The following is a 27,260-nucleotide window of genomic DNA, read 5'->3' as shown; positions in this document are numbered from 1 at the left end:
AGAGCAGCAGAAACATCAAGTTGTAGTTCTTAATGATTCCATTTGCCCCCCACCACAGGCAGCTCAGTGGAGGTGCGACAACTACAGTTCTCACTTACATCCTATAGTCAATGTAAATGTAGTCCCTGCACAGCCTTAATCTAATTTTCCATTAATCCTGAACTACAGGAGCCAGTTTGAGGTTCCCGACAAGTGACTTCAGTTCACTTGAAGCATCTACATCTGGTTTAGGTGCATTTGCATTATTTTTGCTACTGCCAAGACATCAATACAATGATTCAGCAGAGTGCATAGTAGGCATTTATTCCATTGTAAAGTGTGGTTCTTACCATCAATTTCATTAACACAAAACAGGCATGAAATAAAGTACTGAAACATCAAATATATACATATGCTTTACATCAAAGATATTATTGGATCTGTAAATATAGCCCTGGGCTGAAGATGCCGCCACCCTCCTCCTCCTCCCCCACAGGACTTGTGCTGATGTGTTCAGGCTGAGTTCAGTGGAGATGCCCCTCAGATGATGTATTTGAAGCTGAACGTGCTCTCACAGGACAGCCGCTTGCCTTTGCATCTGCCACACAAGTCCTGTCTGTGGGGCCGTTTGGGGTCAACGTGGCGTTGTGATATTGCACAGGAACAACGTGCTTTGTTGCAAGTCTGGGGGAAAAGAAAAAAAAAAAAAAAAAAAAAAAAAGGGGGGGGGTGAGTTTAGTAGTGACACAAGCCATTTTCATTTATAGAGCAAGGGAGAAACACTTACGTGACATGTGATGTCCTCAACACGATATGGGTTGAAGTCCTTCTGGCATTTCCTACAGTACTGTTTGAAGTAAACCTGGTGCACAGTACTTCAGTTAGTACACAGCCCGTTCAAATGATATATTTTGGGCACCAGGTCAACAGAGCCCTGAAAGCTACATATGATTCAGCACAAAAGTGAACATAAGTATAAACAAAGTGATTTCTGTTCTGAAACAAATGTCATCGTCACAACATCGTCTTGCAGACCCCTGATTCAGTGTGAATACCGTCTCTGATTTGACTGAATTTAGTCACCCTAGACAGAGGTACTCACCTTGTTGGTGCCCTGAACACACCACACATAGGCACTCTCCCATCGCAGATTGCATTCTCTGCAGTGATAATATCCATACTTCTGTTCCAGAAACTGATGAGACAAAAAGTCAGTGGGTTTGTTCAGTCGTTCAGTGTCAATACCATTTATTAATTCCCATCCCTATAAGAAAACTGTTGTGTATATACACCCCCCCCCCCCCCCCCCAAAGTCCCAGCTTATTACTAAACTCAAATCTGCTCAAAGTTTTTCCTTCAAACACTAAATTATTAAAGGCTTGGTCTGAACAGCATGTTTTAGCCTATTTAAAACAGTCCAGAGGAGTTTTATTTACATCAGAGTATTTAAAAGGCCTGCTTCATCATGGCTGAGTCCGGACAGATTCATCCCTCAGGCCGTATTGGGGCCATATTGATCCTCCGGCTCGAGGAGGAAACTCACCTGGAACCGCACGCGCGCCTTGACCTTTGACCCCTCGTCCTCGCTCGTCACCTGCTGGGTCCGGAACTTTTCGCGCTGCTCCGGGAGCTTCTCGGTGTGTCCCTCCTCAGCAGGCCAGGTAAGGTCCCCTGGTGGCTCTGCGGACTGCGCCTCGCCGCGGGCGGCTTCCTTCCTGTTGTTGTTGTTGTGGTCGTCGTCATCGACCAGGAAGGACGTGACGCTTCTGTAGGCGATGGGCGAGTACACGGCGAGGGTGCGGGGATAGCGCACACCGCCCGCCGCCTTGGGGCTGCCAACGCCGCCAGGCGCCGCGGGCTCCTGCCTCCTTCTGCGCCGGAGGTCCCGCATCATGGACAGGAGCGTCCGGGGGCCGATGGAGCACTGCACCCAGGCGTCCCTCTTCGGGTTCACCTGCACCGCCACGTCCTTGGTGTTGGCCTTCCGGAGCCTCGGGGTGAGTTTGGGGTTGATCTGAGATAAGATGGACTTGAGCTGAGCCCGCTGCTGGTTGTTGAAGGCCTCGGAGGAGTCTCCATAGTGGGACAGGTAACTCTTAGCTTTCCACCCCGCGTCTTTAGCTCTGGGGTACCTGCCAGTGTGGGGGCTGTGGAGGTTGTGGGGGGAGTGGGAGTAGAAGTAGCTGTCGACCGGCTCGTCTCCGCGCGTCGCCATTGTGTCCGGCCCACGGCGCGCGAGTCAGCTGTTTAAGTAGAGTGGGCCGCACGCGCTCCATCAGGCTGATTAAAGCCAGGTGTGGCACGAGACAGCAGACACGTCACGAGGGCAAACACGTTTGGTCTGGACACACTTTTTATTTCCTGTTACACGGGTCACAATGAGCACAGGGGTACATGTCAGCCTGCAGCGGCGGTGAGGGCGCAGACACTGCATGGGCCCTGCGCGGCTGCGAGTCTGCTCAGCAGCTACTCTGATTTCAGTCCCACACACACATACACACAGACAAACACAGTTTTAAAGCATTGCTGCCTGGCTTTGATGGTGTGATGATTAATGTAACTTTCACTCTGTAGGTAACAACAACATTTTCAAACATTTTGGAGTTTGTTTTTTTTTTAATCATTACATTAGACACAGTTCAGACATGTTTAAGTTGAATGAATGAAGCTTATGACACAAAGCACCTTTGCTCACAGTCAGTCTGGATTCCCCTGCACAGTGTCCCCCTCTCTCCAGGCTTGATGACCGACAGCGATCGACGTCATGAATCCACCTGCAGGTGTTGTTCTGTTCTTTCCTTGCACATTAAACAGGGGTTGGATCTGGAGGACAGGGGTCCAGCATGATGGTGTTTGGGTCACTCACTGTCACAGCACCATAAGATGAGTCAAAGTCCTCATCATCATGAAACCTTTGATATGTTATATCTGAGTCCTCGCCATCCCCCATTCGATCTGGTTTGTGCAGGACCTCCTTCCTGTACATCCTGTAGGCCAGGATGAAAATGCCGGCCTCGGCTGCCTGGAACAAGGCGTACAGCAGAGGGAACATGTACATCCCTCCCATCAGCTGAGGGGGGAAGGCCAGCTTCAGGATGGCGGTGCACAGCTGCACGTTCTGGCACCCGGTCTCCAGGGAGACTGAGCGGCGGCTGTTGGGCGGCAGGTCAAAGAGCATGGCCAGGCCATAACCTGCTGCGTAGCCACATAGAGGCATCAGGACAGCCACCACGTACACAGAGGGCGGGATGGTGGACAGCAGCTCCGGCCCCAGCATCGCTCCGGTCAGAATGAAGAGCATTATGAGGGTGACGAGCAGGGACCACAGGGAGACCTGGGAAGACACAGTGAACCAGGATGAAGGTGATTTTCTGTTTTCTACAGGACTGTGACACTCGGACAGAGTTCTTCATCCTCTGAACTAAGGGACTGTAAGGATAAAGGAGTCACATGTTGACTGGACTGTGGACACTGAGTTATTGACCTACAGCTAAAACTGACTGAAGGCTGTGACTCTGATCAGGCTCCTCTGCTGCCTGAAGTTACTGTCTGTTGGAGCTGATGTGGCCCTCCCTCATGTGTGGCTTTTATCAGAAAGAGAGGGAGGAGCTCTTCCTGACACAGAGCACCACCCCCCACCCCGCTCCCCAACCCCTTCCCACCCCCCACCCCCCTCTATTGTGACAGGGACAGACAATTACGCAGTGCGCTTTTGCGCAAAGGAGCTCCTTAACCTTAAGCACAAAACTGAATGACTTTAACCGATTTCACTGATTAAACTTATTCACTAAGTGGAAAAGTCACTCTGACACATTGCTCCTGAATTACCTTTAACACAATGTCGGCCACACGCGTGTAGCGGTACCTCAGCAGGACCCCCAAGCCGATGGGGATGAGAGTGCTGCACAGGGTCAGGATGATGGCCCCGAAGGGCATGAGGTTGACCACAGGGGTGTTGATCCAAGCCCGGCTGTAGATCCACAGACACAGCGGCATCAGCACCAGTGCCAGCAGGGTGGAGGATATGGTCATGATGATGCTGTGGAGAGGAGAGCAAACACAGCCGTGCAGGACAGATGAGAGCACCACAGGGTTGGATCAGTGACAGAATAACATATATAAGGGAAGCGTGTAGAAGTTAAAGAAGTTGAATTGCTTTACACCTGTGCGTAATCTGCTGAATAAACAGGCACATGACAGCTGGACCTGGTGAAATCATGTTACTGACTGCGTGATGAGAGAGTACCTGAGATTCATTTCTCCGTGCACCAGCAGAGACATGATGTTTGACAGGTTCCCTCCCGGACAGCAGCCGCACAGGAGAACAGCCATGGCCGCCACATCATCCAGGGAGAAGGCTAAAGCCAGGAGAAAGGCCACCAAGGGCATGATAACGAACTGACACACCAGTGCCAGCAGCACCCCGATGGGTCTGCGGATATGCTCTCCAAGCTGGCTAAGCTCCACCGTGCAGCCCAGCCCCAGCATGGTGAAGCAAAGGACAAGTCCCACAAACACATTGATTCCGTGACTGAGCGGCGAATCCCAGAAGGCAGGCATCAGGTGCGGGGGTTCCGTCGGCGGAGCGGCCATGAGCTTCTCTCCGGCGGCAGTCCTGAAAGCGCTGCCCTCAAGGAAGATGGCACCACGGGCCGCTCCTAATCCAGCCACGGCTCCATCCTCCGGAGAATCCATAAGGTGCCTCAAAGTGTCCGATGAAAGAAAGTTTATCAAGCCAACTTTTTGTGCGTCGCCACCCAGCAGGCTGGAGTTCTCCATGGCGCAACAGGAGGACTGAGAGGCTCCACGGTCGGTCTGTGCCTGTTGGAGGTCGTGCGTAAAGTGCTTCCCCTAGCGGCGCGCTGTCACTAATGACACAGTGGAGGATCCAGCGGTCAGAGGAGGTGGTGGTGCCATGGCACTGGTAGTCTTAAAGCGACTTACTGAATCAGACTGGTGCCACGGATTGGTTCCCTGAGAGACGCACTCAGCTGGAGGGGAGTCTGCACACGGTCTGCAGCTCCAGCCACAGTGGATGGACCAATCAATAACGCCCAGGCTGTCCTTTCATACTGAGCCCCGCTCGCTTTAAGAAGAAAATATCAATCTAATTATTACATATTGACAGTTTTCCATTTGGAAGATGACAGAGTTTATTCTGCCTCTAACGTTTCTGCAGATTGAAGGATCATTTAGGCTGAGGGAGAACAAGGCTGCGGTGAAGACAGCTGTGTGCGTTTCTTTTGTTGGAGGCTTCTGTCACGTCAATACATCACCACACTGTGTGTGGTTTAATAACAGATTAATAACGTAATAATAATAATAACAACTCAGTAGTCAGAACTGACTGTGGACTTGACGTTGGCTCAGAGCTCAGGTCAAAATATCATGTGACCATGTTTTAATGTAACTCAGATGCAGTTTGTGGAAAAGTTCTGCAGATTAATCGAAATATTAAAGAAATTATAACGTGGCCAAGTGCAACATCCAAATCACAGGAGCTGCAGTTTTTTCTGATAAAGGTAAAATTTGTTAGTGTAATATAAATTCATAGAGGTGCTACAGAGATGTCCTTCCTACAAATCATATGCAAAATCACATCATCGTTTTTATATTTTCTATTTTGTGTGAAAATGAAAAAGCAAAAACAACCATTCCTACTAAAACCATGACTCATATCTATTTCTACATATTCCATCTTATTGATGAGCTGTGTAAAGTACAGTTATGTGTAAACTTCTAGAATTTCCTTCAGACAGGTTGTTGAGGAAAAAAAACACAACTAATCCAGTACTTGGTTACTTCCTGCTGCTGCAGGAAACACACCTGGTCCTGCTGTAGTCTGACAGAGTCCAGAACCGTCAGTCCAACGATTTCTTACTATCAGTCTCGTCTCATTCTCCCTTGTGCAGGTCAAACTTTGTAAATATGAAATATTATGGTCTGCTGCTCTGACAGTTGGCTCATACACTCAGGACAGAACTGAGAGGACAGAGCAGAGCACTTCAAGTTATTATCTGTAACTAACATTCAAACAACCAGACCTCTGTTCTATATGTTGTTGAGTTGTGTTCTGACATCATCACTAATGTTTCCATCAATTCTCAAACTGGAGAAATCTGTGACTTTAATCATTGTGATGCTCTGTTTCATTGGTCGCCTGTCAGTGATGTCATATCCTCTGTGCTCATGTGTCAGTGTTGTGGTTGTCAAATTTTTCAGATTAACTTTTTACATCTTGGTGGTTTTTAACTATATATTTGAACCATATGAAGGATTTTAGTCGTCGGATCTGGATCTGAAGTTATCAGAGAAACAAGCTGAGGAAATGACAGCTCAGTTCTCCTGTGTCACTGAAGAGCAGGTCTGCTGTTCACACATCAGCGGGTGTGTTTGTGGAGAGGAGACCTCTGTGGATGATTCAGGTCCAGGTAAAAACCTCCTGAACCACTGACACTGAAGGAAGCCAAAGAAGAAGCTGGCAACAATAGTGGTGAGGACAACAACTCCCATGATCCCACACTACTTCACAACGTCACCAAACGCTGTTTTCTGTTATTGCTGTGATTGTGAGGCCCCTGAGGGCCAGAAGTTACTCAGTGTGTGTTTAATGTTTGAAGACAGTGTGTCTCAGATGTGTGTGAGCAGCGGGGCGTCCCGTTACTTGTCTTCAGTCACGTTCACTAAGTTTGTTGCACCGTCTCCTTTGCACACTTCATCTGAAAGTGTGAAACACTCTGACCTGGAGGTGGAGAGTCACAGGTTTCTTATCCTGGCACTGACACAACTGAAAAATAACCGACCCTGACACATTGTACTGTGTCCTTTAGATTAATAGATAAATGGTTATTATCTGTGAATCTCTTCATGTTTTCACGAGCTTCGATTCTTCCAGGAGAGTTCAGTCATCATTTGAGCCATTGCACATGAAATAATGATTTTACACTCCAATGTTACACACAGTTTGCACAAAAATCTTGATCTGCAGGATGATTAATGCTTGAACTGGCTCTGTACTCACTCCATGTACGGTAACCTTTATTGTTTTTATTCTGCACAAGTCAAAAAACAAGAGAAACAAGAGAACAACTTTTCAGCTTTTATTTGAAATGTGACTTTACACAGGGAAACCGAATGTCATGTTTGTGGATATAAAAAAAAGTTCAATAACAAAAACTGTCACACAAAAGGTGTGGTATGTCTTTTTGCAACATTCGTTCTGGCTTCCCACTGAATCTGAGCTTTGACAGAGGCACCTCTCTTCAATAAATAGTTTCATTTACATAATGAGTAATTAGTTATAAATATGAAGGCGCATATTTAACATTTTTTTAAAGCAATTATAAAGGTATTGATTCATTTACAAAAAAAAACAAACAGGCAAGCAAATCAGTCAAGCAGAGATGCAAAACTGCAAATTATATTGGCAAACCAAGAAGATGGCACAAAATGATAAAACATACAAAACAAGATGTTCAAACTCAAGTGAAACTTTAAATTATAGGCACTAGTTTAAGGACACCCAGCACACCAATTACCAGAAGAGCTTCCCTAACACTGGCACACCTGTTGATTTATTGTCATAGCACAAGAGGTAAACGCCAGTAAGTTTATTCCACCTGTCAACTCACTCACGATATTTTTCCTTTTTTTTCATGGCATGAACGATACACAATGATGAATCTGTTTGTGGGAATTTAATGGACAACATCAAAGATTTCTCAGCTTCATTGGCTGAATGTGTGAATGGGGATAAAATCTGTTTTTGAGCTCAGGTTTCTTTCTCAATAGCTGGAGTTTGACATCAGATATAACTCATACCTGGACTGAAACTGACCCATCTAAGCACTTTGATGGAAAACTATAATCTTGGCAAACTGTGGTAAACGTCAGAACTGAGGCTTTGGCCGAGGCGTCATTGATCACCCGGGTTCCTCACAAGTCCTGATTTGAAAACTAACGAACAAAAAAAAAAAAAAAAAAGGCTTTGGAGATTTAGCTTGAAATTGAGGTTCAAAATGTACATTTTTAACAACTGAATTCTGAAAGCAAAATACTGATATGGACGTTTGGACATACACTTCTTAAATAATTTGAATAAATAATTTCCAAAGCAAACTTGTGCATACATTCTGGCTGATTTTACAAGAGGAAAGATTCTTATATGTCATACCCACACAGAGGTGCTTCCACTGTTGCAACACATCAATAACTCTCTAACGTTACAGGACAGTTCACCTGCACAGCATCATCATAGAGATCGCTCACCGACATCTGTTAAACACAGAGCATAAAGAGAGAAATGTGTGGAAACATTTCAACCTGAGGGAGGGGAAAGAAGAACGGGGCGGGGGGACGGGGGGTGAGTGGAGCTGGGCGATGTAGTGACATGACTGTCTGACACATGACTGCAGTCAAACGCAGGCAGGTGACGTGTCCTCTGCTGGCGGAGCTGGAGTCGGCCTGGTTTCTTTGGCATTTTCTGGGCTGTTGACCCCTCCAGTGCCAGTCCCCACAGAGAAACATGATGGTTCTGATTTGTATATAGTTTTGGGACAATCTCTGTATTTCTATCTCTTCACTGTAGAAGTTACCAAGCTGGATAAAGTGCCATGTTGTACTGTTTGCCTCCTTGTGTTGATAATTTGACTGGAGAGCCCCCTGCTGGCCGCCTCAGTAACAACCTTCTCTCCAGTTGTCTCCTGCGCTGCTGTACGTCCGAGGAGCAGGAAGAGATCTGACAGGAGGAGATTCGAGATGTGAATTTCGTCTACACTAACATCTGACATGTACAGAGGTACAACATGTGGCCCGTGTGTCTGTGGTGCACTTACCTGCGCACAGGCTGGGCCAGCTTGCTGCGAGGCAAAGGGATGCTCCCTCCTGCTGAAACACTGGGACGGGGCAGGCCACTGCGCGGAGGAGCCAGGGAGCGGGTGGGGGTGGAGGTGGCAGAGCCGGGGTTGGGTGTGGCCTTTACCGGCTGCCTCAAGGCCAGAGGGGACGGGGTGGCGGGGGTTCTCAGTTTACTGGGAGAGGGGACTGGAGACAGGCAGAGCAGGAACACAGTCAGGTGGAACTGGATTGTGCTTTTACAGGTTTCAGTCTGTCACTAGTTTAACAGTGAAGTGATGATCAGGAGCACAATGGTATGAGGTAGATACTCTCTCTTATTAGGAACACCCAGCCGAAACTCATGTGGTCTCACTCAACAGTCCTGGATTAAATCCTCCGTCATGACAGTTACAAAGTTCAGTTTGTGAACATGAAACATAAATTTCATTGCACTGATTTACTGCAGGACTGTTGTATTAGACTGTGTTAGACAATTGCATCTCGGTGCTCCTAATAAATATGTGCAAATATGATGCCTACACACAAAAATCTACTGGACACATGGAAACATGAAGTTCTTGACTCAACATATCTACCACAAACTTACACATGAAGTCATGAGGTGATACACACACAGCATATACCAGTGAAAACCAGCAGCACAACATCGATACACCCACGTCGTGGAACCACAATCACAATATTTAAAAAAGGTGGAAACCCTCAGTGAATACTCACTGAAATCACCTTCTTCTCCAAAGCAACAGGAGAGTGGGACTAGACAAAGACGAAGACAACAGAGACAGGCCTTAATTCACAGCTGGGAGGAAGGTGCTGAGGATGGGCTTTGATCTGGTGTCTTACTGTTTGTTTCCTAAACAAACTGTCACCTTACACAAGTCTTGATCAATGAGCAGAGATCCTTCTTGTCACGTGGCAAGTGATGTCTTCAGGTTATGTGTAAGTGTGGCCATGGACAGTGATGGGATGGTGAGGGAGGTATTAGCATGTTAGGCACAAGCTGCTGTTACAACTGTAATGGAGCCTTTGGTACATGTGTAACAGCTCGGCGTAGTGACAGCAGAGGCGCTGGACCTCATCAGGTCTCAGGTTAAAGGTAAACAGCTTTTATTAGGTCCACCTCTACAGTCTAATGCAATAACAATCTGCTGTGCCATGAAGTGTAGTTTTATGCCTATTATATTTATTATAAATTGAATTATGTTGAGAATTGTTTCTAATATTAAAATAATATAATATTAATGGATTATTAATATATTATTAATATAGCCCATTCAAAATATTCAAACATTTCCAATAATGTCACCAAAAACTGAACTTAGCACAGTTGTTCTTAATAAAGTGGCCACTTGTAACAAAAAATATATACATAAAACTGTTTTTATGTGTATTTTTTTTTCTTTTTTAATGAAGGACAATGAGGAAATTAATTTGACTTGTAACATTATCGCATTTAACCAGTTAGTTGACCTAAACTAACAGATTATTTAGGAGAAGCTGTTTCTGGTGGAGACCACCAACTTGTTCCTTTGTCAGGTAAAAAAACACATCATGTGATCAACTGAGTAACAAGGAAGCTGCAGTTTACACTGTTGAAAAATGTCAACTAAATGCAAACTATTTAAGAGCACAATGAAAGGTTGGCTATTTTGTTTATTGTAAAGTATAATAAGCCTATGACATAAATGCACAAAGACAACGGAGCTCGTAGGGCTGAATTAGTGCTTTAGGTCCATCCAGTCTAAAGGTAGATGTCCATGTGTTTTTGATTATAAAGCCGGTCTAGGTTCTATATTAATACTGTGAAAGTATCAAAACCTCAGTCCACAGAGAAATGCACACAGCCTGTATTCAGAAACTGAGCCTTAAAACCAGCCGTCAGGACTTCTGGAACTTTGTGATGTCACAACAAAGCAGTCACTGTCCTCACTCATGTCCGTACCACCATCCACCCTTGCAGGATATGGTTTCTCTGAGTGTTTATCTAAAATCTGCTATATTTTTAGTCAATCAGTCAGCCAATCAGAAGAGAGGTTCAGATTCTCTCTTCTGATTGGCTGACCACCACTAAAACTCCAGAGAGAAGCCTGAGAGAGAAAATGTAAAACTACACTGAGATGGTTTTTGGTACTTAGACCCACTGTTTATAATAATGACAACATGACTTGTGTAAAATTTGCCAATGATGCAAGAAAAATAGTAATGTCTTAAGTCTTTATAATGCCGTCACAGTTGAGGAGGGACAGATGAATGACACTTGTGTTGTTATGTAACCAGGCAGACCTGAGTGACAGTAATGAGATTGTTATTGTCTACCATGAAGCAGCAGCAGCAAAGAATCACTGTTTTGACAACACTGAGCCTCTATGATCAATTTTATGGTTTTATAGAATCATCTCTCTTTAAGCCGTGAAAGTTAAATCCTCTCAGCGCGGGGGCAAATCTGTGGGAGTTCCTGATTAACTCCGGCTGGTCTCTGTCAACAACCACCCTGCTCTGCCTCCCTGAGAAAGCAACAACACAGAAGCTGAAGCTGCACTCAGAGTTCCCTCACATCCTTTACATTTCATGTGCATCAGCAGTCTACACTTTGAGTACACAGGGAGCTGACTGTAGATAGTGCATCAGAAATAGTGCATGTGTTTGTGTGAGAGATCGATCTCACAGCCTCCAGCTGGTTTAGGAGCAGGCTGTTACCTCGCAGGGCTGTTGGGCTTTGGAGGTGTTGTTTGGGTTTCGGGGAGGAACGAGAGGGGGTCGAGTATCTTGGGAGTTGAGCTGCTGCTGGAAAACAGGGACATTTCAACACGGGAGTCAGACGTCATCCTGTCTGAGATTACTGGTGTTAAAAGAGGCTGTGGAGGCACTGGGAGCCATACAAGCCAGAGGTGCAGTTTGAGGCCACTAGAGGGCTCCACAGCTTCATTCAGGCAGAGGAGCAGCGGTGCCACTGTCAGGTTTAACAGCCAGTCTACCCATGTCAGCACAGACAGACAGAGAGGAGGAGGCTGGTTTGGGTTACACATGCTTTACAGTGAAGGGAAGTCAGTGAGAGAGGCAGGAATTGAGGTGTCTCACATGCCCAAGCTCAGCCAAAGCTCAAAGCGGAAGAGTTCACCCAACTGTCCTGACTGCAAACGTCTCTACTGTAGAATTACACCCTTTAAACTTAAGCATACATAAGTCTATGTAAAAACATATAGATCTCTGGCTCTAATGTATGAAAGGTCCTAAGGCTCAGGCCACATGGACGGCCTGTCCCTCAGAGCGCTGGTCGAGACATGATAAAGAGTCACTACATGTTTAACCAGCTGAAACCTGCCCTTTGACCCCAGCCCTCTCTGCCTCTAGTAACAGAGTGGGATTACTGTTCCTGGATTAAGGACAACACCATTACCTTTATTTGCAATTACAGGATTAAATTAGATGGATAGTCTGAACTCAAAGAGGTGAGATCTATCTAAACTCTTAAAAACCATAAAACCCTTCAGTGTCGCTGAGGTGAGGAGTCGATGTGGATTCTCAGTGTTGCTGGCGCCATGCACTAATTTTGCAGGATGAGAGTGTTTCTTTGAAGAGAAAGTTATGCCAGGATGATAAGAGGGAGGATGTGTGTCAATAAAAGATATTACAACTGAAAATGACCAAAGAGGATCCCCAAACACCAAAGCCATGGCACTACAAAGCAACACAGCCTGATCCTGCAGGTGTAGCCGGAGGGATTAACAGAGTCCCCACTTGCACAACGAGTAACAACAGATTACACAGCCTGTCATGTTGCTGAATGTTCAGTTGACTGTGAGAGCAGAACAAATGTTAATGTCATCAGACAACACAGTGAAATCAATAATGAATCTGACACTCTGAGTCTGCTCATTACTGAGGCAGAAGAATTGTTTACAACTTTTAAAAGTTTCTGTGTTTTGAAGTTAAATTAAATCAATTTGACACATGACATGTTGTGTGTGTATGTGTGTGTGTCACAACACTCACTGGCAGACTGGCTCTGGTGTCGGGGAGAGCCACCGTTTGGCACTTGCAGGTTGGACTCGCAGCTGCGGCTGTTCTTGACAGGCTCTGGGGCCTGAGCCTGAGCCGCCGCCGAGGAGCGTGTGAGGTTGGGGAGACTCCGACGCAGCTTTTCTACAACAGCAGCACACGAGAGAATGAGGTCAAGTTGCGGTGCCCAGAGTCCCGTCCTCCACCTCTGCTAGCTCTGTTTACCTTCATTCTTCACCACGTTGGTCTGCAGGTCGTGCCCGTGGCCCTGCAGCGAGTGGCGAGGCTGCTGCAGGCGGCTGATGATGGGCTGAGGTGAGCCGCGGCTGTGGCTGTAGTCGATAGAACGAGCAGGGGAGCGGGAGCGGGGCGAATTCCTGGGGGAGGCGCGGGGAGAGTGCCGAGGGGAGGGGCTGAAGCGGCTGGAGGGCAGGTGGAAGGCTGGGTGCACCGCTTCCTCCTCGTCCTCCAGACTGTGTGCATCTAACTCCTGGTCGCTGAAGGTGCTGCGTCGCAACGAGTGGCAGGAAGACCCGGAGCTCCGTCTGGATGCTGTTGCAGCGTAGTCCTGCCTCAAACCTAAATACAAACAGGTTAGTTGTGAGAAAACTCTGGTGACTGGAAACTGGACAAAGCTACTGCAGAGGACAGCGGTTCAGGTACATACTCTCCTCCTGCATGCGCGCCAGTATCTGAACATCGGTGACATCGTTGAGTTTGTAGGTCGTCGAGGAGCCCACCGAGTCCTCGTCCATCTCTGAGGTGCTCAGCTCACTGTCCACAGAGGACTGTGGGCTCACTGCCGGAGGATTCCTCTCTGCCGCTGCGTTTCGCTGGTGTACTAGTGAAGTAATAATTTGTGACACATACTCAACAACACTAACAACAACAGATGTTCAGTAACTGTTATTGAACCACTGAGGGCCCCATACCTGCGTTCCCAGGCATTAGCTGCTGTCTGACAATGGGCACTCTGCTGGGGGTGGAGGAGGGGGAGTTGAAGCCACTGCTGTAAGGGCTGTTGGCTGCATTTGTGCTGTATGGGCTTCCGTAACCCTGCTGGTTGTAGGGGCTTCCATACAGGCTCCTGCGCTTGTTGGCTGCAGAGTCACAGAGCAGAGGTCAAACATGAGTCCACACCACATCAGAAGATCAAAAACACAAAACGTGGTCTTGAAAGCTGCAGTCCACATGTGCTCAGACAGGTTACTCTACAGTCTCAGAACCTGTAGTGCAAATGCTCACTCTCTCTCTGACATTACTCTGCATTAGTACAGACATTGATTCATTGGCATTAGCAGTGGTTAGCACTGTCCTCGCAGCAACAAGGCTCTGGGTTCGAACCTACTGCAGCCTTTCTGTGGTGAGTTTTCATCCTCTCCCTGTGGCTGTGTGGGTTTCCTTCAGGTACTCCACCATCTTTCCCACGTGCAGCTTAGGTTAGAATCCCCCAGAGGTGTGAATGTGAGACCTGTGATAGACCAGGGTGTACCCTTGCCCAGTGCCTGCTGGGATTGGCTGCAGTGACCCCACAACCCTAAGAGAATCAGCTGGTTGAGGTCTATGTGCATCTTATTTTACATCTTATTCTATGGCAGCACCAGTATTCATGGTGGGTGTAATGAGTCATTACACATTCAGTCTGTAATTTCATAATTACCTTATTTAAGCTGCTTTATATCAGATCAGTGTGGTAAGGAGTTAAAACCTTCAGCAGATGATGAAGAATCTCTGCCTGATGGGTTAGTTATTGAAAAATCAGTCAGATAATTTCTCCAGTATAATTTTTTATACTATATTATGCAGTCGTTCCTTCAGTAGTAACTTCATTAACTTCTGTAGCTCATTCGGGACCCTGATGGAGCCTGTTGACCATCCCAGCAGCAGTGTTTCCTGAGAGCCGGCTCTGCAGCGTGCTGGTGATCTGGTTCAGTTTCTTCCACCATATGCTGAATGTGGGCCTAACAGAGACTTCCCACACCATTAGCTGGGGGAAACACTTAACAATACACGCCATTCAATCCATGCGCACAGTCAATGAGCGCACAATGCTATTCTCTGTGAAACCCAGTGAAGCAGCAGCCAGAGGCTCCAGTCTACAGAGTCCCCAGTCTCGATCATGAGATCAGACCTGGTCACTGGGATGGTTTTGGTGGTTTGGAGGGTTAGTGTCTCAGAGTGCACTCTTCTACCCATCCCTCTGTTTCTCTCCTCCCCTCTCTGAGTAGATGTGTTTACACAGCTGGGTGGGGGTGACTGGGAAGGAGCCTTTTAAGATCAGATACCTCCTCTTTCCACATTGCTCCTTCACTTTCTCCATCTCCGGGTGCTCTGCACTCTGTCCTCCTGCATTATTTAGGAGAACCATCATGTCCACCCTAGTGCCGTCTGCACGGATCAACTACTGAGGAATGTCAACAACACCTTAACATGTAGCTCTGTAACACTTTTAACCACTGGACACTTTATTTTCCTTTTAAGAACAGACTAAATCAGTTCACCTGCTGAAACTAACCTTGAATATCAACCAGTCAAGATTAAACAAAGTGCTCAGAGGCTCAGCTGTGTTTCCCTGTGGCTAAAGAAACAACCATGAATCATCTGTGTGTGTGTGTGTGTGTGTGTGAGTTGCTTTGTACAATGAAGCAGGGGAATCACATTCTCTAAGATCAGGAAGCTGTCCTCTTGACACAACACACTGGTTGGGCTTAAGCTACAAAGTGGTGAGGCGACTGCAGCCTTTATGAACCCAGCCAGGAGTCAGTGTGAAACACTCTGGAGGTGTTTAGATGACAGTGTGTCCTATCACAGTCATCCTACCGGCACCTTGTCACTAGAAAGAGACACAGACCCGTCTTAAGGGATCTGCTGCACAGGGACCAACTAAAATAGTGTGTCCTCAAATCCTCATGTCCTAAAACAAAGAGAAGTCAAAAGACGAGAAAAGAACCTTGTTAACATCCATGTGATTTTTTTAATATAATACAAGAAATGATAAGTGAAATAATCAGTCACCACCATGACTGAGTGTTTCCACCTTGACCTGCAGTGAACCAATGATAGTCTCATAAAAACAGATTCAGACAGTCAGGGATTCATATGTCACAGAACCTGAGGAACCAATCCTGTCATCTTGTGGGGACAGTGGGGCGGGGCTAAATACACCTGAAACCTCGCCAGTAAAAAGAAGTCTGATTGTATCGAAGTCTATGTGAAAATGGCTCTACTTCTTGATTTATTACCTCAGTATACGTTTTCCTGATGAGTTTTTGGTCTCATTCTCTAGTTTCAAGTCTTCTAAAATTATGCTCCATTTAGAGGAAAATAGACCGTAAATCTGGGGATGCATTAGGGCAGGGCCACTGTGTGATTGACAGACTGCACCACACACAGTGACCTGCCAGACAATCAGGATAGAGTACAGAGCAGGTCAGATCCACCCCTCACTCCTCCTCAGCTCCACCTTCTCGTCCAAATATAGTTTCTCCTGGTCTCAAAAAACCAAGATGTCGACGGAAAAATTATAGTTCACAAACTCTCTCTGAAGTTTCCTCCTCTAACCATCTTGATACTCTCTATTCTTTCACCTGGAGACCTGGAGCAAGCAGGTGGTGGGCAGGGCCAAGGCCTGATCCAGATTTCTGAATGAGGAAGTAAGTGTAGATCTGATTCCAGCACCAGTTTTAGATTTTTTTTTTCACTTTTTATGTTGTAAAACCAGGTTAAACAAAATATTAATCACAGCTCAGTATTTTTTCCATAGTTTAAAACATGTCTGGAGAGGAACTTTACTGTGATATGAAACTGTATTAGAGGAATTTCTGTCTTGGCTTTTGAGCCTGTGGAAACTTGAGGTCAGTTTCCACAGTAAAAAAAAAAAAGAGCCTAACAGAAAATTAAAGCCTGTGGGGCTCAAATTTTGAGGATGAAACTGAAGGCAAAGCTTGGTATTGAGGTCTGTTTGATATAAAAAACAAAATAAAAGAAAGAATGGCTCAAAACAGCTGCAGAGGGCTTCAAGCACATCACAAGAGAGGAGCAAACAGAGAAGCTTTTATAAATGAAAGAGATAAACAGCACAAAGGAGAAAATGGATAAAGCTGGCAGAGACATGCAAGGAGGAGGCAAACTAACTGTGCGGTGTGAGGCTGAGGGAGGCAGAAATAGGGCAGATCAGCTGTGTGACAGTGGTGGGAAACTGTGGGGTTCTGTATGTGCAGTGGAGCAGCACTGTAGAAAAAAACTGTTCAGACCTTGCAACATGTTTCAACTGCTTATAGGTATCTCCTGAAATGAATAAAATAGTGCAGACAACTCAGGCAACTATCTCACAGCGTCTCCTCCCTGTTATTAGTTACATAACAGAGACACGTCATCTGGGATATGACTTGAACAGTGTGTGTACAGACAAAGGGCTTGGTCACTGTTGACAATAAAACTCAAAGTCAAGTGTTAAATATGTGCTTGCCTTGTATGAGTGTGCACTCGCTGCACAGAGACATCTCTTATCTCCCTCATATCTGTCACGTCTCAGGATGGCAGGAGGGTTTCACTGTGGCTCCAGTCGTCTACAAGTGAGGTTAAGATTTTTTTTTTCTTTTAAATTCCTTTGACACAAACTCAACCAATGCCATGGCAACAGGGTTTCCGTGCTCCTGTGAGAAAGCGGGTGTGAAGCAGAGTAGCTGGGGGCAATGAGGGTGTGTCTGTGGTGAGTCTCACTCACACTCATGAGTGCTCAGAGTGTGGTGCTGAAGATTTGCCAAAAAGGAGCTTTTTTTTTTTTTTTTGTAACAAAAATCTTGGCCAGTGTCTTGACTGGATGCTTCATTTACTCAATTTAAATGTTTGAACCAAGACTTCATAGAAGAATCTAGTGGTTTTGTCTTTTTGCAAACCTCTGTGGAAGTGATGACACCATCAGTGCCAACTGAGGAGAGAGGGGAGGGGGGTAGGGTGGGTGATATCAGGCCCATGGAGGGTGACGTTATCCTCCTTCCACACCTTCAGTGATGATATCACCACTTATGAGCATGCTTCCATAAACCCCACTCCAGTGGCTAGTTATTTGTAGTATGAGTCAGCTGCTGCACAGATTGGGTGTGTTGTTTACAAAGGGTCACTTTGGGCTACATGCTCTGTCCAGCCCATACAGGTCATCATAAAGGGGGAGGAGTCAAAAACCATTCTCTCTGTGTTTTGATGGAGGCTGAATTACACGTGTGACTTAGATTTATCACCCAAACATCTCTGAACACAGCAGATGTTCATGCTAATGTGGTCTATGACACATGAGGAGACAAACCTGACTTACTTGGATCCACTGCCCCAGCCACTATAAACAGATCTCAGTGCCCTTGGATGAGGAGGTGTGTGTGTATTTAGGTGGAGTCTTGCACAACAGAGAAGATCACATCTTCCCCAGATGACCATCAGTGGTCTATTGCTCAACATGATCTAACAGTCACATGGGCATACCACCGTCAAAATGGAAATGACCCCGCTCAGTTTAGCTGTGAGGCTTTGAGGCCTCCTATAATTAGTGGAAGACCAGCGCTGCACAGCTCCTCTCCTGATTGGCTCTGCCATCCCCAACCACAGAAGTATACCAACACACTGAGGGGTCCAGATGCCACTTAGATACTGATGAGCTGTCACAGATCTGAGGCAGGTCTTGCACTGTAACACTAGTTCACATCCATCCTGCCTTGAATTTCTGAGGAGACTGTGGTGCATCAGAGAGAAAGAAAACTTTGACAGATGTGAGTATAAATAAGTGAATACTCCACAGGTCCTCAGCCCCTTACGTGCAATCCTCTGGCATAAAATGATAAATATTTTGCATACCCCATGGTGAAGCAGAAATTATGTATTATTCTCCAAAGGAGTAACTAAAGAGGACAACTGGGTCCTTTAACACAACAGTCTGGTGACCTGCTCAGCTTCGCCTTTGCAGGTCTGACAGTCATTCACCGCACATTTAATCCCTTATCACAACAAGTCTCCCTAGAGTAGACACACACACACATACTCTCACAGACCCTTTAACAACTTCATTAAACCCTGGTGCTTTCACCAACCTGTAGTTGCCAGTGATTTGTTTCTCAGGTGACATCAGCTCATCTGTCTGCCAGCTGCTCATAAAACTACAGCCACTGCTGTTCATACAGGTACGTGTGAGGAGTTCAGCTTCCTTTCAGAATAAGGGAAGCTGAGCTACACAGGAGAACTACATCCATATGTGCGGTGTTTGTAGTTGCATGTAGCTGTTGTAACAGTAGTTGAAGAAATAAATGATTGCAGCATAAAGCACTTTTTATCTACATATGTTTTATAAATGTCTTCTTGTGCTTTAACAACCAATAAAAGGAAATTGTGAGATTATTATCGAAGCTTTTAGTATCATCCTCCTCCTCTCATCTGTCCACCAAGAAGAGCTGTTTCTGCATTTCTGAATGATCTCTACTTTGCTGGATCAATAATTACACATTTGCCTTATATACAACAATGATTTACAACCGACCCTTGACATAATGTTACCACTGGAGTAACAATTCTGACAGATTCACTGACCAGCAGCCTGGCACAGCTGTGGAAAGTCACTGCTGTTTCACTACAGCCTGTGCCTCAACGTGTGTGTCAGGAATAAGGAACTACATTGTTTTACTGTAGTCAAGATTTTTATCTGACAGGAAGAAAATGACTTTAGTAATACAGATGAAGAGCACTAGTGTACAGTGGCCCTGAGAGCTCAACGCACTGCAACTTAGAAAACACATGCAAATACACAAAACACAAACTAATTCTGAAAACATCCTCATTAATTTGACAACACGTGCTGCAAATACTAACAACACAATTTAAGTGACTCCAGGAGACACAAAAAAGTGATGAACCTGCTGGGACGCAGTTCCATGGATGTATTGTAATAAATATATCACAATACATCCATGCACATGTCTTGTTCAGTGTTTTTAACTTCAAAAACACAACACAAAAAAATGCAACCCAGCCGGGTTCATCACTTATTTGTGTCTCCTGAAACACTTGAAACCGTTGTGTTGTCAGTATTTGCAGCACAAGTGTTGTCAAATTGATGAAGATGTTTTGTGTTTTGTCCGGGGGGGGGGGGGGGGGGCCTTGGGCTCTGTCTGTGCTGCTCCCTGTCGGTGGGTCTGGATGTCCCATCCTGGGCACCTGACTGGGGTCTCGTTATGTGCGGCGGGTCTGTGCCCCTCCAGCTTGCCCCTGCAGGGGTGGTGGCCCTACCGCTGGGGCCGCCTGAAGGCATCTCTGGGCACCCCGGCTCGGCTCCCCGCTGGCTGGGCAGCGCAGGGATGGAGAACGTATTGGGGCCAGTCAGGGATCTGGCCCCAGTGGGGGGGTACATGCCTCGCCTGCCCTTGTTGCTCCACTACACCACATTCCACATGACAGTAGGGCCTCTGAGGGGCAGTGCGGGGATGAGGCAGGTTGGTGGGCAGGACTGCACACAGGCCCTGCTATTGTTGTTGTGCTGCTCCTCAATTTTAAATGCACATTAGATATCACATGACACTAGGGCCTTGGGGGGTGGGATGGGGCGGGTGAGACTCTGCCGTCTACCAGCGGTGGAGTACCCATGCCCCATCTGCTCCCTTAATTTTAATACACCTTAGTCATCCACACGACACACAAGCCATACGACACTAGGGCTTTGGGAGTAGGGAAGGGCAGGGAGGACCCAACCGCCTGTTAGCGGTGGGGCGCCCATGCCCTGACCGTTCCCCCAATTTTAAGGCACTATAGTCACCCACACACCCAACTCACTCACGCACTCATACGCACACCCACACATACACACTTTGCACCCACACCAGACATAGGGTGGGGAGAGGATGGCCCCCCTGTCTATCTGTCCCTGGTGCCGTGTTGACTGTGCGGGGAGCCTGCCATGTGGGGTAAGAAGATCCATTGCGGGGATGTCATGGGTGGCCCTGGTGGGGGTGGGCGGCTTCCTCTTGTGGGTGGCGGGCTGGGTGGGGGCTGTGGCCATGCTGCGGGGGTTCGGGGCTCCGGCGGGTAATCCGGGCATTTCTGGGATGCCCTGGGCCCCGCCAGCGGATTTGGGGGATTGGGTTTGGGGCTGGGCGGAGGGGCCTGCTGTTCTCTGTCCCCCCGGGCTTGGCTTCCTGGCGGGGGGGTGGGGACTCCGTCTGCCCTCCTTCCCCCATTTGTCCTGCAGGGTCACTGGGGCCGGAATACCGGGCCGCCACGGCTGGCTGGGGTCTTTCCCGCTGGGTGGGCGGGGGCTGGGGGGTTGGGGCCTCTCCGGTGTGTGGCGGGCTCTCCGCTTGGGGTGCGGGCGGGTCTTCAGTTGCCGGGGCCATTTGGCTCTGGGTCCGGCTCGCGCTGGGGTTGGTGGTCGCGGGCTGGCTCTGGGGCTTCCTGCCGCTGTCCCTCTACGGGCCTCCTTGCGCTGGGGGCTGTTGCCTCTGTACTCCCTTGTGGGCACCTCCTTGGGTCAGGCACGTGGCTACCGGGGGGGGCATGCTGCCGTGGGTCCTTGGGCTCTGGGGGTGGCTGGGAGTCTCGGTGGCCTGGTTTCTGGCCTCCTGTGCCTTTGGTCTGGGGGGCGCTGTTACTGCAGCCCCCACATCAATTACCCACCACATCCAATGACAAATCGCTACACACTTGCATACACACATGAACACATACACATACATACACGCACACCTACCTACCCCTTCCCTCATACACACACACACAGACAGATTCACACACACACACACACACACACACATATACACATACGGAGCATCTAATGGTTAAGAACTATAGAGTGACCATAAATGTGGATATTATTAGCTATTGTTATTGTTACTGTGGTTGTTTTTCTGTTGTTGTGCTGTTGTTATTGTTTTTCCCCGTCTCCTCACTCCCATTTTCCTCTTCCCCATATATTCTCTCTGTTTTCCTCTTCCTGTCCACTCTCATTCCTGATGCGGTCCGGTTGTCTTAATAAAGTTAAAATATGCGATAGGAGGAGTATCTCACACTCCTCCTTCGCACAGTAAATCTGCCCCAACAACACAAGGCATCCAGACCACTCATACTGCTTGCCAATGACATTGGGACAGGACAAAAAAAAAAGAGAGACAGACACATGTGGGCAGACCTTTACTAAAACAACAAAACTGAAGCAGGTGTCTCAGTAAAGATTATTAGCATCATTGGCAAGACAGTGAAACGCTGCAGACTCCAGTGGTGCTATTTTGCAGCTGACGTTCCTTGACATCGCAAAAGACAGATGAATTTAGTGTTAATGGGTGTTGCTGTTATTGTTTCTACTGCTGCTGACAAGTTGACACTCTACATGTTTCACGTCCACTGTCGCCGTTTACCTGACATGGTGAGGTCCAGTCTGTGGATGAGGGAGCGCTTGGCTGATTCCATCTCAGGACTGGGGTTGTCAAGAGCTTGGCGGCACCACACAATAGGACTCAAGGCTTTTTGCAGGGGACTGTTCAGTTTCGTCTCATAGAGCCTGAGGAAAACAACAGCACACAAAACTGACATAGTGCATCGAAAGAAGAGAAAAGCAATATCAGCAATCATACACCACATCTTCCTGCTCTAATAATGACCGACAGCTCACACCTATCACACCTCATGTGATGTGACCTGGTAGCTGGAGGAGGAAATGAGACTGAGGGGACAACAACTGTTTTATCACAGAATGCTGCAGTGGCAATGACATTGCAGCAGAAAGACATTTGCGTACCTCTGCTCATTGACACTGAAAATTACTATTTGCTTTAATTCAGATCTATTTCATGCTTAAATATTTGAAGTCTTGGGGCCAATTAAATATTTAAGATTCTGCTGCCAACAGTTGGGAACTTGGTGACTTGCTGAATTTTTTTTAAACTTGTCAATATAATCTTGACTCTTATGTGTTGATTTTGCAGAAATCAGTGTTCCTTGTCTCTGGGGGTCCCCTTTAGCAGTGAGGACATTGCAATTTTAAGAATGAACAAGTGTCACCAGCCCAAACCCTGTGAAAAAAGGCACTGGGTTCAGCACTTCGTCAGCTGCATTGATTGAAACTGTCAAACCCCCTTAATATTGATGGGAACACAACAAGGTACAAAATAAGGACAAAAAGTAACTGAATGGCCCATTACTCCCATTACTGTCAGTATTTCTGTAGAAGAGAAGAGAAGAGAAGAGGAGAGGAGAGGAGAGGAGTTGAGTTTACTCTAAGAAGAGAAGTCTGAGTCAGCAGCTGTCCTTTCATGATGAAAGCAGAGACATTACAGCGAAGGCAAGCAAGCGCAGAAATACAAGCCTGAAATCTGGGACTGCACACTTTCACTTCAACACACTGACCGTCATTCACATTTTAGTGCAGCACGTAGTAAAGATTTTTGACAATACTGAAGCCAACATCCACATAAGTATGGACAGCAGTCTGACTTCAGGTGTTGTGCAAGCAAGATTCAAGCAAGTAGTGCAGCCATTGATCAAATAATCCAATCAGCTCTCTCTAACTTTAGACCAATCTCCAAACTCTCATTCTTTCAAAGATTTTGTTTTCATAGAATTGAAATCTTTTCAGACACGTGTGGCATTGTTAAGGCGCTCCAGGCGGATTTTGAAGTCCTTCAAAGAACTGAATCTGCACCTTTAAAAGTTTTTTAATGATGTTTTATTAACTACTGACTCTGGGGATTCTTAAGCTTTTATGTCTCACAGCTACTTTTGGCACAGCAGACTACAGTATCCTCATCTCTCACCTGGAGCACTGTGTTAGTATTAAAGTGGAGTGGTTCAGGTCCTACTTGTCTGACAGAAGTTTTCCTGTCAGCCTTGATGAGTCTGTATCCTCCTTGGTGCCTCTCCCTTGTGGAGTCCCTCAGGGTCCTAATCTCAAGGCAATCATATTTTCCTTTTCCATGCTCCCCTTAGGATCCAGTCTTACAGAATATGGTATCTTGTTCCACTGTTATGCAGATGACAATCACATTTACCTTCCTTCAAATGAGATGCCAACTCTTTAAAACTATTGTTGGACTGCCTAAACAAAATCTAAACTTGAATTTCCTCAAATTTTATAAACTTGATCCTGATAAGTCCTGATATTTGGGCCTAGTGGTGTCTGTGACCAACTATCTCTCTGACCTCTTACAACCACACATCCCATAGAGGTCCCTCAGATCCGGTGACCGGTTGTCCCAAGATCAAATGTGAAGCACAGGGCAGGTTGTAGCCCCCAAATTGTGGAACGAGTTGCCTCTGTTATATTAAGATGACTGTTACACTGCCTTTTTAAATCCTGTCTTTATTCCATGGTTTTTAATTCTTTTTTTAAATTGTTTACAGTCTTATTGTTTTTTGTAGTATTTTTGTCTTTAAATATGGTCTTTGTGTTTTTGTTGTGTTGTTTTATAGTTTTTGCTATTTTGATTATACGGCACGCACTTGTTTAAATGTGCTTTCTAAATAAATTTGACTTGACTAAATCTCTACAGACGTGACACATGACGACATACACAAACTCCCAGCTCTGAGGCAATGATATGTGTCAAGTCCACATGTGGTAGAAGGAGCGTGACAATCATCTATTGATAGGCTGAGCGCTGCAGGAGTGGGCAGCATTTTAAATCCAGTCTGAGGCTAATTCAGGGATTACAGGAGTCTATGACAGGAGCTGGCGAGAGCTGGGCACTACAGAGTAATCCCAGATATCAATCTGATCCAGAGGGCAGACAAACAGCCAGGGCATAATGAGACTAGCTCTGTTGGGCATGAGTGAGCAATGTCTGAAAGTAGTCTGATGTCAAAGGCTCAGTAGCTGGCAGAGGCCCACTGCTGCAGGCAACAGAGGAAAGACGAGGAACAATGGGTAGATCACATAGCAAACACATCACGAAAAAGGATCTATAACAACCATAACGCTGATTAGCAGCAGCTAAGTCCACCCTCTTTATTCTAAACATGTTGTATCCCTGTGGGCTAGTTTCAGAGTTAAGCCACTGTTCTTTGTTTTTTGTACATCCTCATTCCTCTTGTTTTTTAACCAACACGCCTACAACTCGGACACAGATGATTTGTCACTAAATGCTGACAGCCAGAAATCCTTCACTGTTTCGAATCCTGTGTGCTGGCATTCAACCAAATGTAGTCTGCCGTTGTAAAAGCTGTGGTAACTGTAGTAACATAAGGAGCTGCGCCCTAATGCTGCTTATTACAGTGTCATTAACATGGAAGATGCCTATCAAATAAACCCTTCCTGACAAGACAGATAATGAGGACGGACCATTTTCCATGGAAGTCATATCATTACGTTCATGTGTAGTCAGTAAACGCTGCCCTAGAAATAACTATTCCATTTCTATCCTAACAGAGCTTCTGTAAACCCATCTACCGAGTCTCCATGACTGACATCAGCGGCGTTAGGAAGACTAATCTCAGTGTATATCTTTTCCTCTCCACAGGATTTCCTTGAGTTGGGACGAAAGGAGAGATTGAGACAAATCCACTCCTATTCTGGAGTTTCAAAGACTACACTTCATAAGTGTATCTATGCAAAGCCACCTAACTTTAAAAACCATTCATGCTCAGAACTGGAGGTAATAATACCAACACAATGTAGTGGAAGAGGATTATAAGAGGAGTATGGATGGACATGTGTGCTATTAGGATCATTCTGATAACAGGCAGTCCTACGTGATCATCTTTATCCACAAGACACTCCACATGACCATTTTATGTTATTAATAGCCATTGTTTGTAATCCCTGTAAATGCAATGATAAGCTTCATGACACTGACACAGCTTTTATTCCTGCATGATGAGCTGACTGTCCTATCTCTCATCTCTCACTTGGTGCTGCAGAGCACTTGTAGCTTGTGTGCCAACTGGTGTGCTAAGGGGAATTCAGAGGAGGAATATAACCATGGCTACCTCTCCCACATGACTGCCGGGCAGGGAAACAACTTTCATTTTTGCTGTACACACTGATCTCCTGCCACTGCTGCCATGACAAGCCAAGCAATCTGCCACATCATTACACCAAAACGGTTCAACAGATGATCAGGGACCTCAGGGTCCTGACAGCTGAGAGCCTGACCCTCCGAGGCCTACTGATCGCTCTAAGAAACAAATGCACAAACTGTAAGTGAGGTAGAAGATAATGGAAAAAGATTTGGATCTGACTGTGGAACAAAGCATATTTATTATAGTCATGTAGTCATAGAAGGGCATAGCATCGCCCACATGACTTGCCAAACAACATCATTCAGTCAGTGATCCACAATGAGGCTCCTTCAGTGCTGATGACTTCAGATTTCAGACAAGCTACTAGGAGGACTGTTTATGCCAGGCGTTTGTCATGGTAGCTAATGTGTGGAGCAGCTGTGCCCGGGCAATTAAAGCTGTCAGCCCGCACTGAAGACAGAGACACGGCCGTAAAGCCAAGACACCTCCAAGACAAGCCTGTCACTCACCAGCTGTCCTCGTCCTCGTTTAGACAATCCATGTCTTCGAGGTCTAAGATTTCCACCTCATCTAGGATCGATGTTTCCCCTTCATCGGTGTAGCTCCCGGCGGTGTCTGAGTATAGTGAGTTCATACTCGACACAGAGGTGGCAGCCGATGCCCCCTCACATTCATACGCCCTCCTGAAGCTGATGCCGTCGTAGGACAGTCTCGGGCTCAGACAGCGGTTATTCTCCAAAAGCCCACCGTAGCCTCCCGTTCCGACGAACCCCACCCCAGGGAAGCCGGCCAGCCCGGTTGCCATCCCCGCTGACAGCGACGACGAGTCGTATCCAGCGCTGAGGGGTCTGTGGTTCCCTGGCATTGCTCCAGACGAGGACAATATCGTGGACCTGCTCCGAAGCTGCTCGTTTTGCTGTTCGAGCTTCTTCACCAAGTCCTGGAGCTTCCGCACCTCCAAGTCCGCGTTGATATTTGAGTTGATATCCTCCATGGTGGCTCCTCAGCCCTACGAAAATATGCAGTGGTCTGTGGTATCTTCAGCCGCTCCCCTGCCGACGGTCCCTTTGTTTCTGCTAACTTCAGTTTTACCTACGTGTTCAGAGAAGACACTTTGATGTTCCGCCGATTTAAAAAGCTCAACACCGTCATCTTCTCCGGTTATTCGAGCTCTCGGGCAGGGTCGAGGCCATTTTCATAATACTCGTCACCAACTGTGAAAGACCAACAGGCGGCGGATAACACACGTCACTACGTACACTATCGGGACCGAGCACGTAACCAACACCTATTTGCGCGTACACAGATAAGCACCCTGGTACAAACGCGTTTTTTTTTATTTGTTCAATTTAGCTACAGAAACTTCGTAACCCAAGATATTTATTTAAATATTTATTAATATATCTGACTATCTATCCATTTATTATTCAATTATAACTATT

General features: G+C 46.5%; 4 protein-coding genes across 9 annotated transcripts; all 4 read right to left on the bottom strand.

The window, feature by feature from the left end:
* Positions 1-287: 287 nt before the first annotated feature.
* zar1 (zygote arrest 1) lies at positions 288-2,230 on the bottom strand. Its single transcript, XM_071486865.1, has 4 exons — positions 1,523-2,230; positions 1,082-1,174; positions 767-841; positions 288-663 (listed from the first exon to the last, which is right to left on the bottom strand). The coding sequence occupies exons 1-4, from the start codon at positions 2,192-2,194 to the stop codon at positions 520-522; spliced, it is 984 nt and encodes a 327-aa protein (XP_071342966.1). The 5' UTR covers positions 2,195-2,230; the 3' UTR covers positions 288-519.
* Positions 2,231-2,314: 84 nt separating this feature from the next.
* Positions 2,315-5,962, bottom strand: slc10a4 (solute carrier family 10 member 4). The gene is made up of 3 exons (XM_071486858.1): positions 4,226-5,962; positions 3,808-4,018; positions 2,315-3,313 (listed from the first exon to the last, which is right to left on the bottom strand). Exons 1-3 carry the CDS (start codon positions 4,756-4,758, stop codon positions 2,786-2,788), a joined length of 1,272 nt encoding a protein of 423 aa, XP_071342959.1. The 5' UTR covers positions 4,759-5,962; the 3' UTR covers positions 2,315-2,785.
* Positions 5,963-7,065: 1,103 nt separating this feature from the next.
* slain2 (SLAIN motif family, member 2) lies at positions 7,066-27,057 on the bottom strand. Of its 6 annotated transcripts, none has more exons than XM_071486852.1 (10): positions 26,328-27,057; positions 22,221-22,363; positions 13,767-13,934; positions 13,502-13,675; positions 13,060-13,413; positions 12,829-12,978; positions 11,533-11,619; positions 9,553-9,591; positions 8,814-9,021; positions 7,066-8,716 (listed from the first exon to the last, which is right to left on the bottom strand). In XM_071486852.1, the coding sequence occupies exons 1-10, from the start codon at positions 26,810-26,812 to the stop codon at positions 8,653-8,655; spliced, it is 1,872 nt and encodes a 623-aa protein (XP_071342953.1). In that variant the 5' UTR covers positions 26,813-27,057; the 3' UTR covers positions 7,066-8,652. The 6 variants fall into 6 exon arrangements, with proteins under 6 accessions (XP_071342953.1, XP_071342954.1, XP_071342955.1 ...); XM_071486853.1 differs by having other exon boundaries at positions 11,533-11,616; XM_071486854.1 differs by lacking the exon at positions 9,553-9,591.
* LOC139626357 (uncharacterized) lies at positions 19,964-22,114 on the bottom strand. Its single transcript, XM_071486681.1, has 2 exons — positions 22,103-22,114; positions 19,964-21,331 (listed from the first exon to the last, which is right to left on the bottom strand). Exons 1-2 carry the CDS (start codon positions 22,112-22,114, stop codon positions 20,609-20,611), a joined length of 735 nt encoding a protein of 244 aa, XP_071342782.1. The 3' UTR covers positions 19,964-20,608.
* Positions 27,058-27,260: the final 203 nt, after the last annotated feature.

This window comes from Trachinotus anak, unplaced genomic scaffold, assembly GCF_046630095.1.
Source record: "Trachinotus anak isolate AG129_WGS33_773 ecotype Australia unplaced genomic scaffold, CSIRO_AGI_Tana_v1 ptg000010l, whole genome shotgun sequence".
NCBI lineage: Eukaryota > Metazoa > Chordata > Actinopteri > Carangiformes > Carangidae > Trachinotus > Trachinotus anak.
Note: the sequence above shows the minus strand (reverse complement) of the source record. Positions and strands in the feature narration are given on the sequence as shown.

Excerpts from the sequence above, each read along its gene's own strand:
- slc10a4 (XM_071486858.1), bottom strand. The coding sequence starts at position 4,758 with ATGGAGAACTCCAGCCTGCTGGGTGGCGACGCACAAAAAGTTGGCTTG. Across the intron at positions 4,019-4,225 it reads CACGGAGAAATGAATCTCAG|CATCATCATGACCATATCCT; the intron begins GTACTCTCTCAT and ends TCCTCTCCACAG. Across the intron at positions 3,314-3,807 it reads TGGCCGACATTGTGTTAAAG|GTCTCCCTGTGGTCCCTGCT; the intron begins GTAATTCAGGAG and ends GTGTCTTCCCAG.
- zar1 (XM_071486865.1), bottom strand. The coding sequence starts at position 2,194 with ATGGCGACGCGCGGAGACGAGCCGGTCGACAGCTACTTCTACTCCCAC. Across the intron at positions 1,175-1,522 it reads AGGCGCGCGTGCGGTTCCAG|TTTCTGGAACAGAAGTATGG; the intron begins GTGAGTTTCCTC and ends TTGTCTCATCAG. Across the intron at positions 842-1,081 it reads GTGTTCAGGGCACCAACAAG|GTTTACTTCAAACAGTACTG; the intron begins GTGAGTACCTCT and ends ACTGTGCACCAG.
- slain2 (XM_071486852.1), bottom strand. The coding sequence starts at position 26,812 with ATGGAGGATATCAACTCAAATATCAACGCGGACTTGGAGGTGCGGAAG. Across the intron at positions 13,414-13,501 it reads GGCGCGCATGCAGGAGGAGA|GTTTGAGGCAGGACTACGCT; the intron begins GTATGTACCTGA and ends GTTTGTATTTAG. Across the intron at positions 9,592-11,532 it reads AAGCCCAACAGCCCTGCGAG|TCCCACTCTCCTGTTGCTTT; the intron begins GTAACAGCCTGC and ends GTCTTTGTCTAG.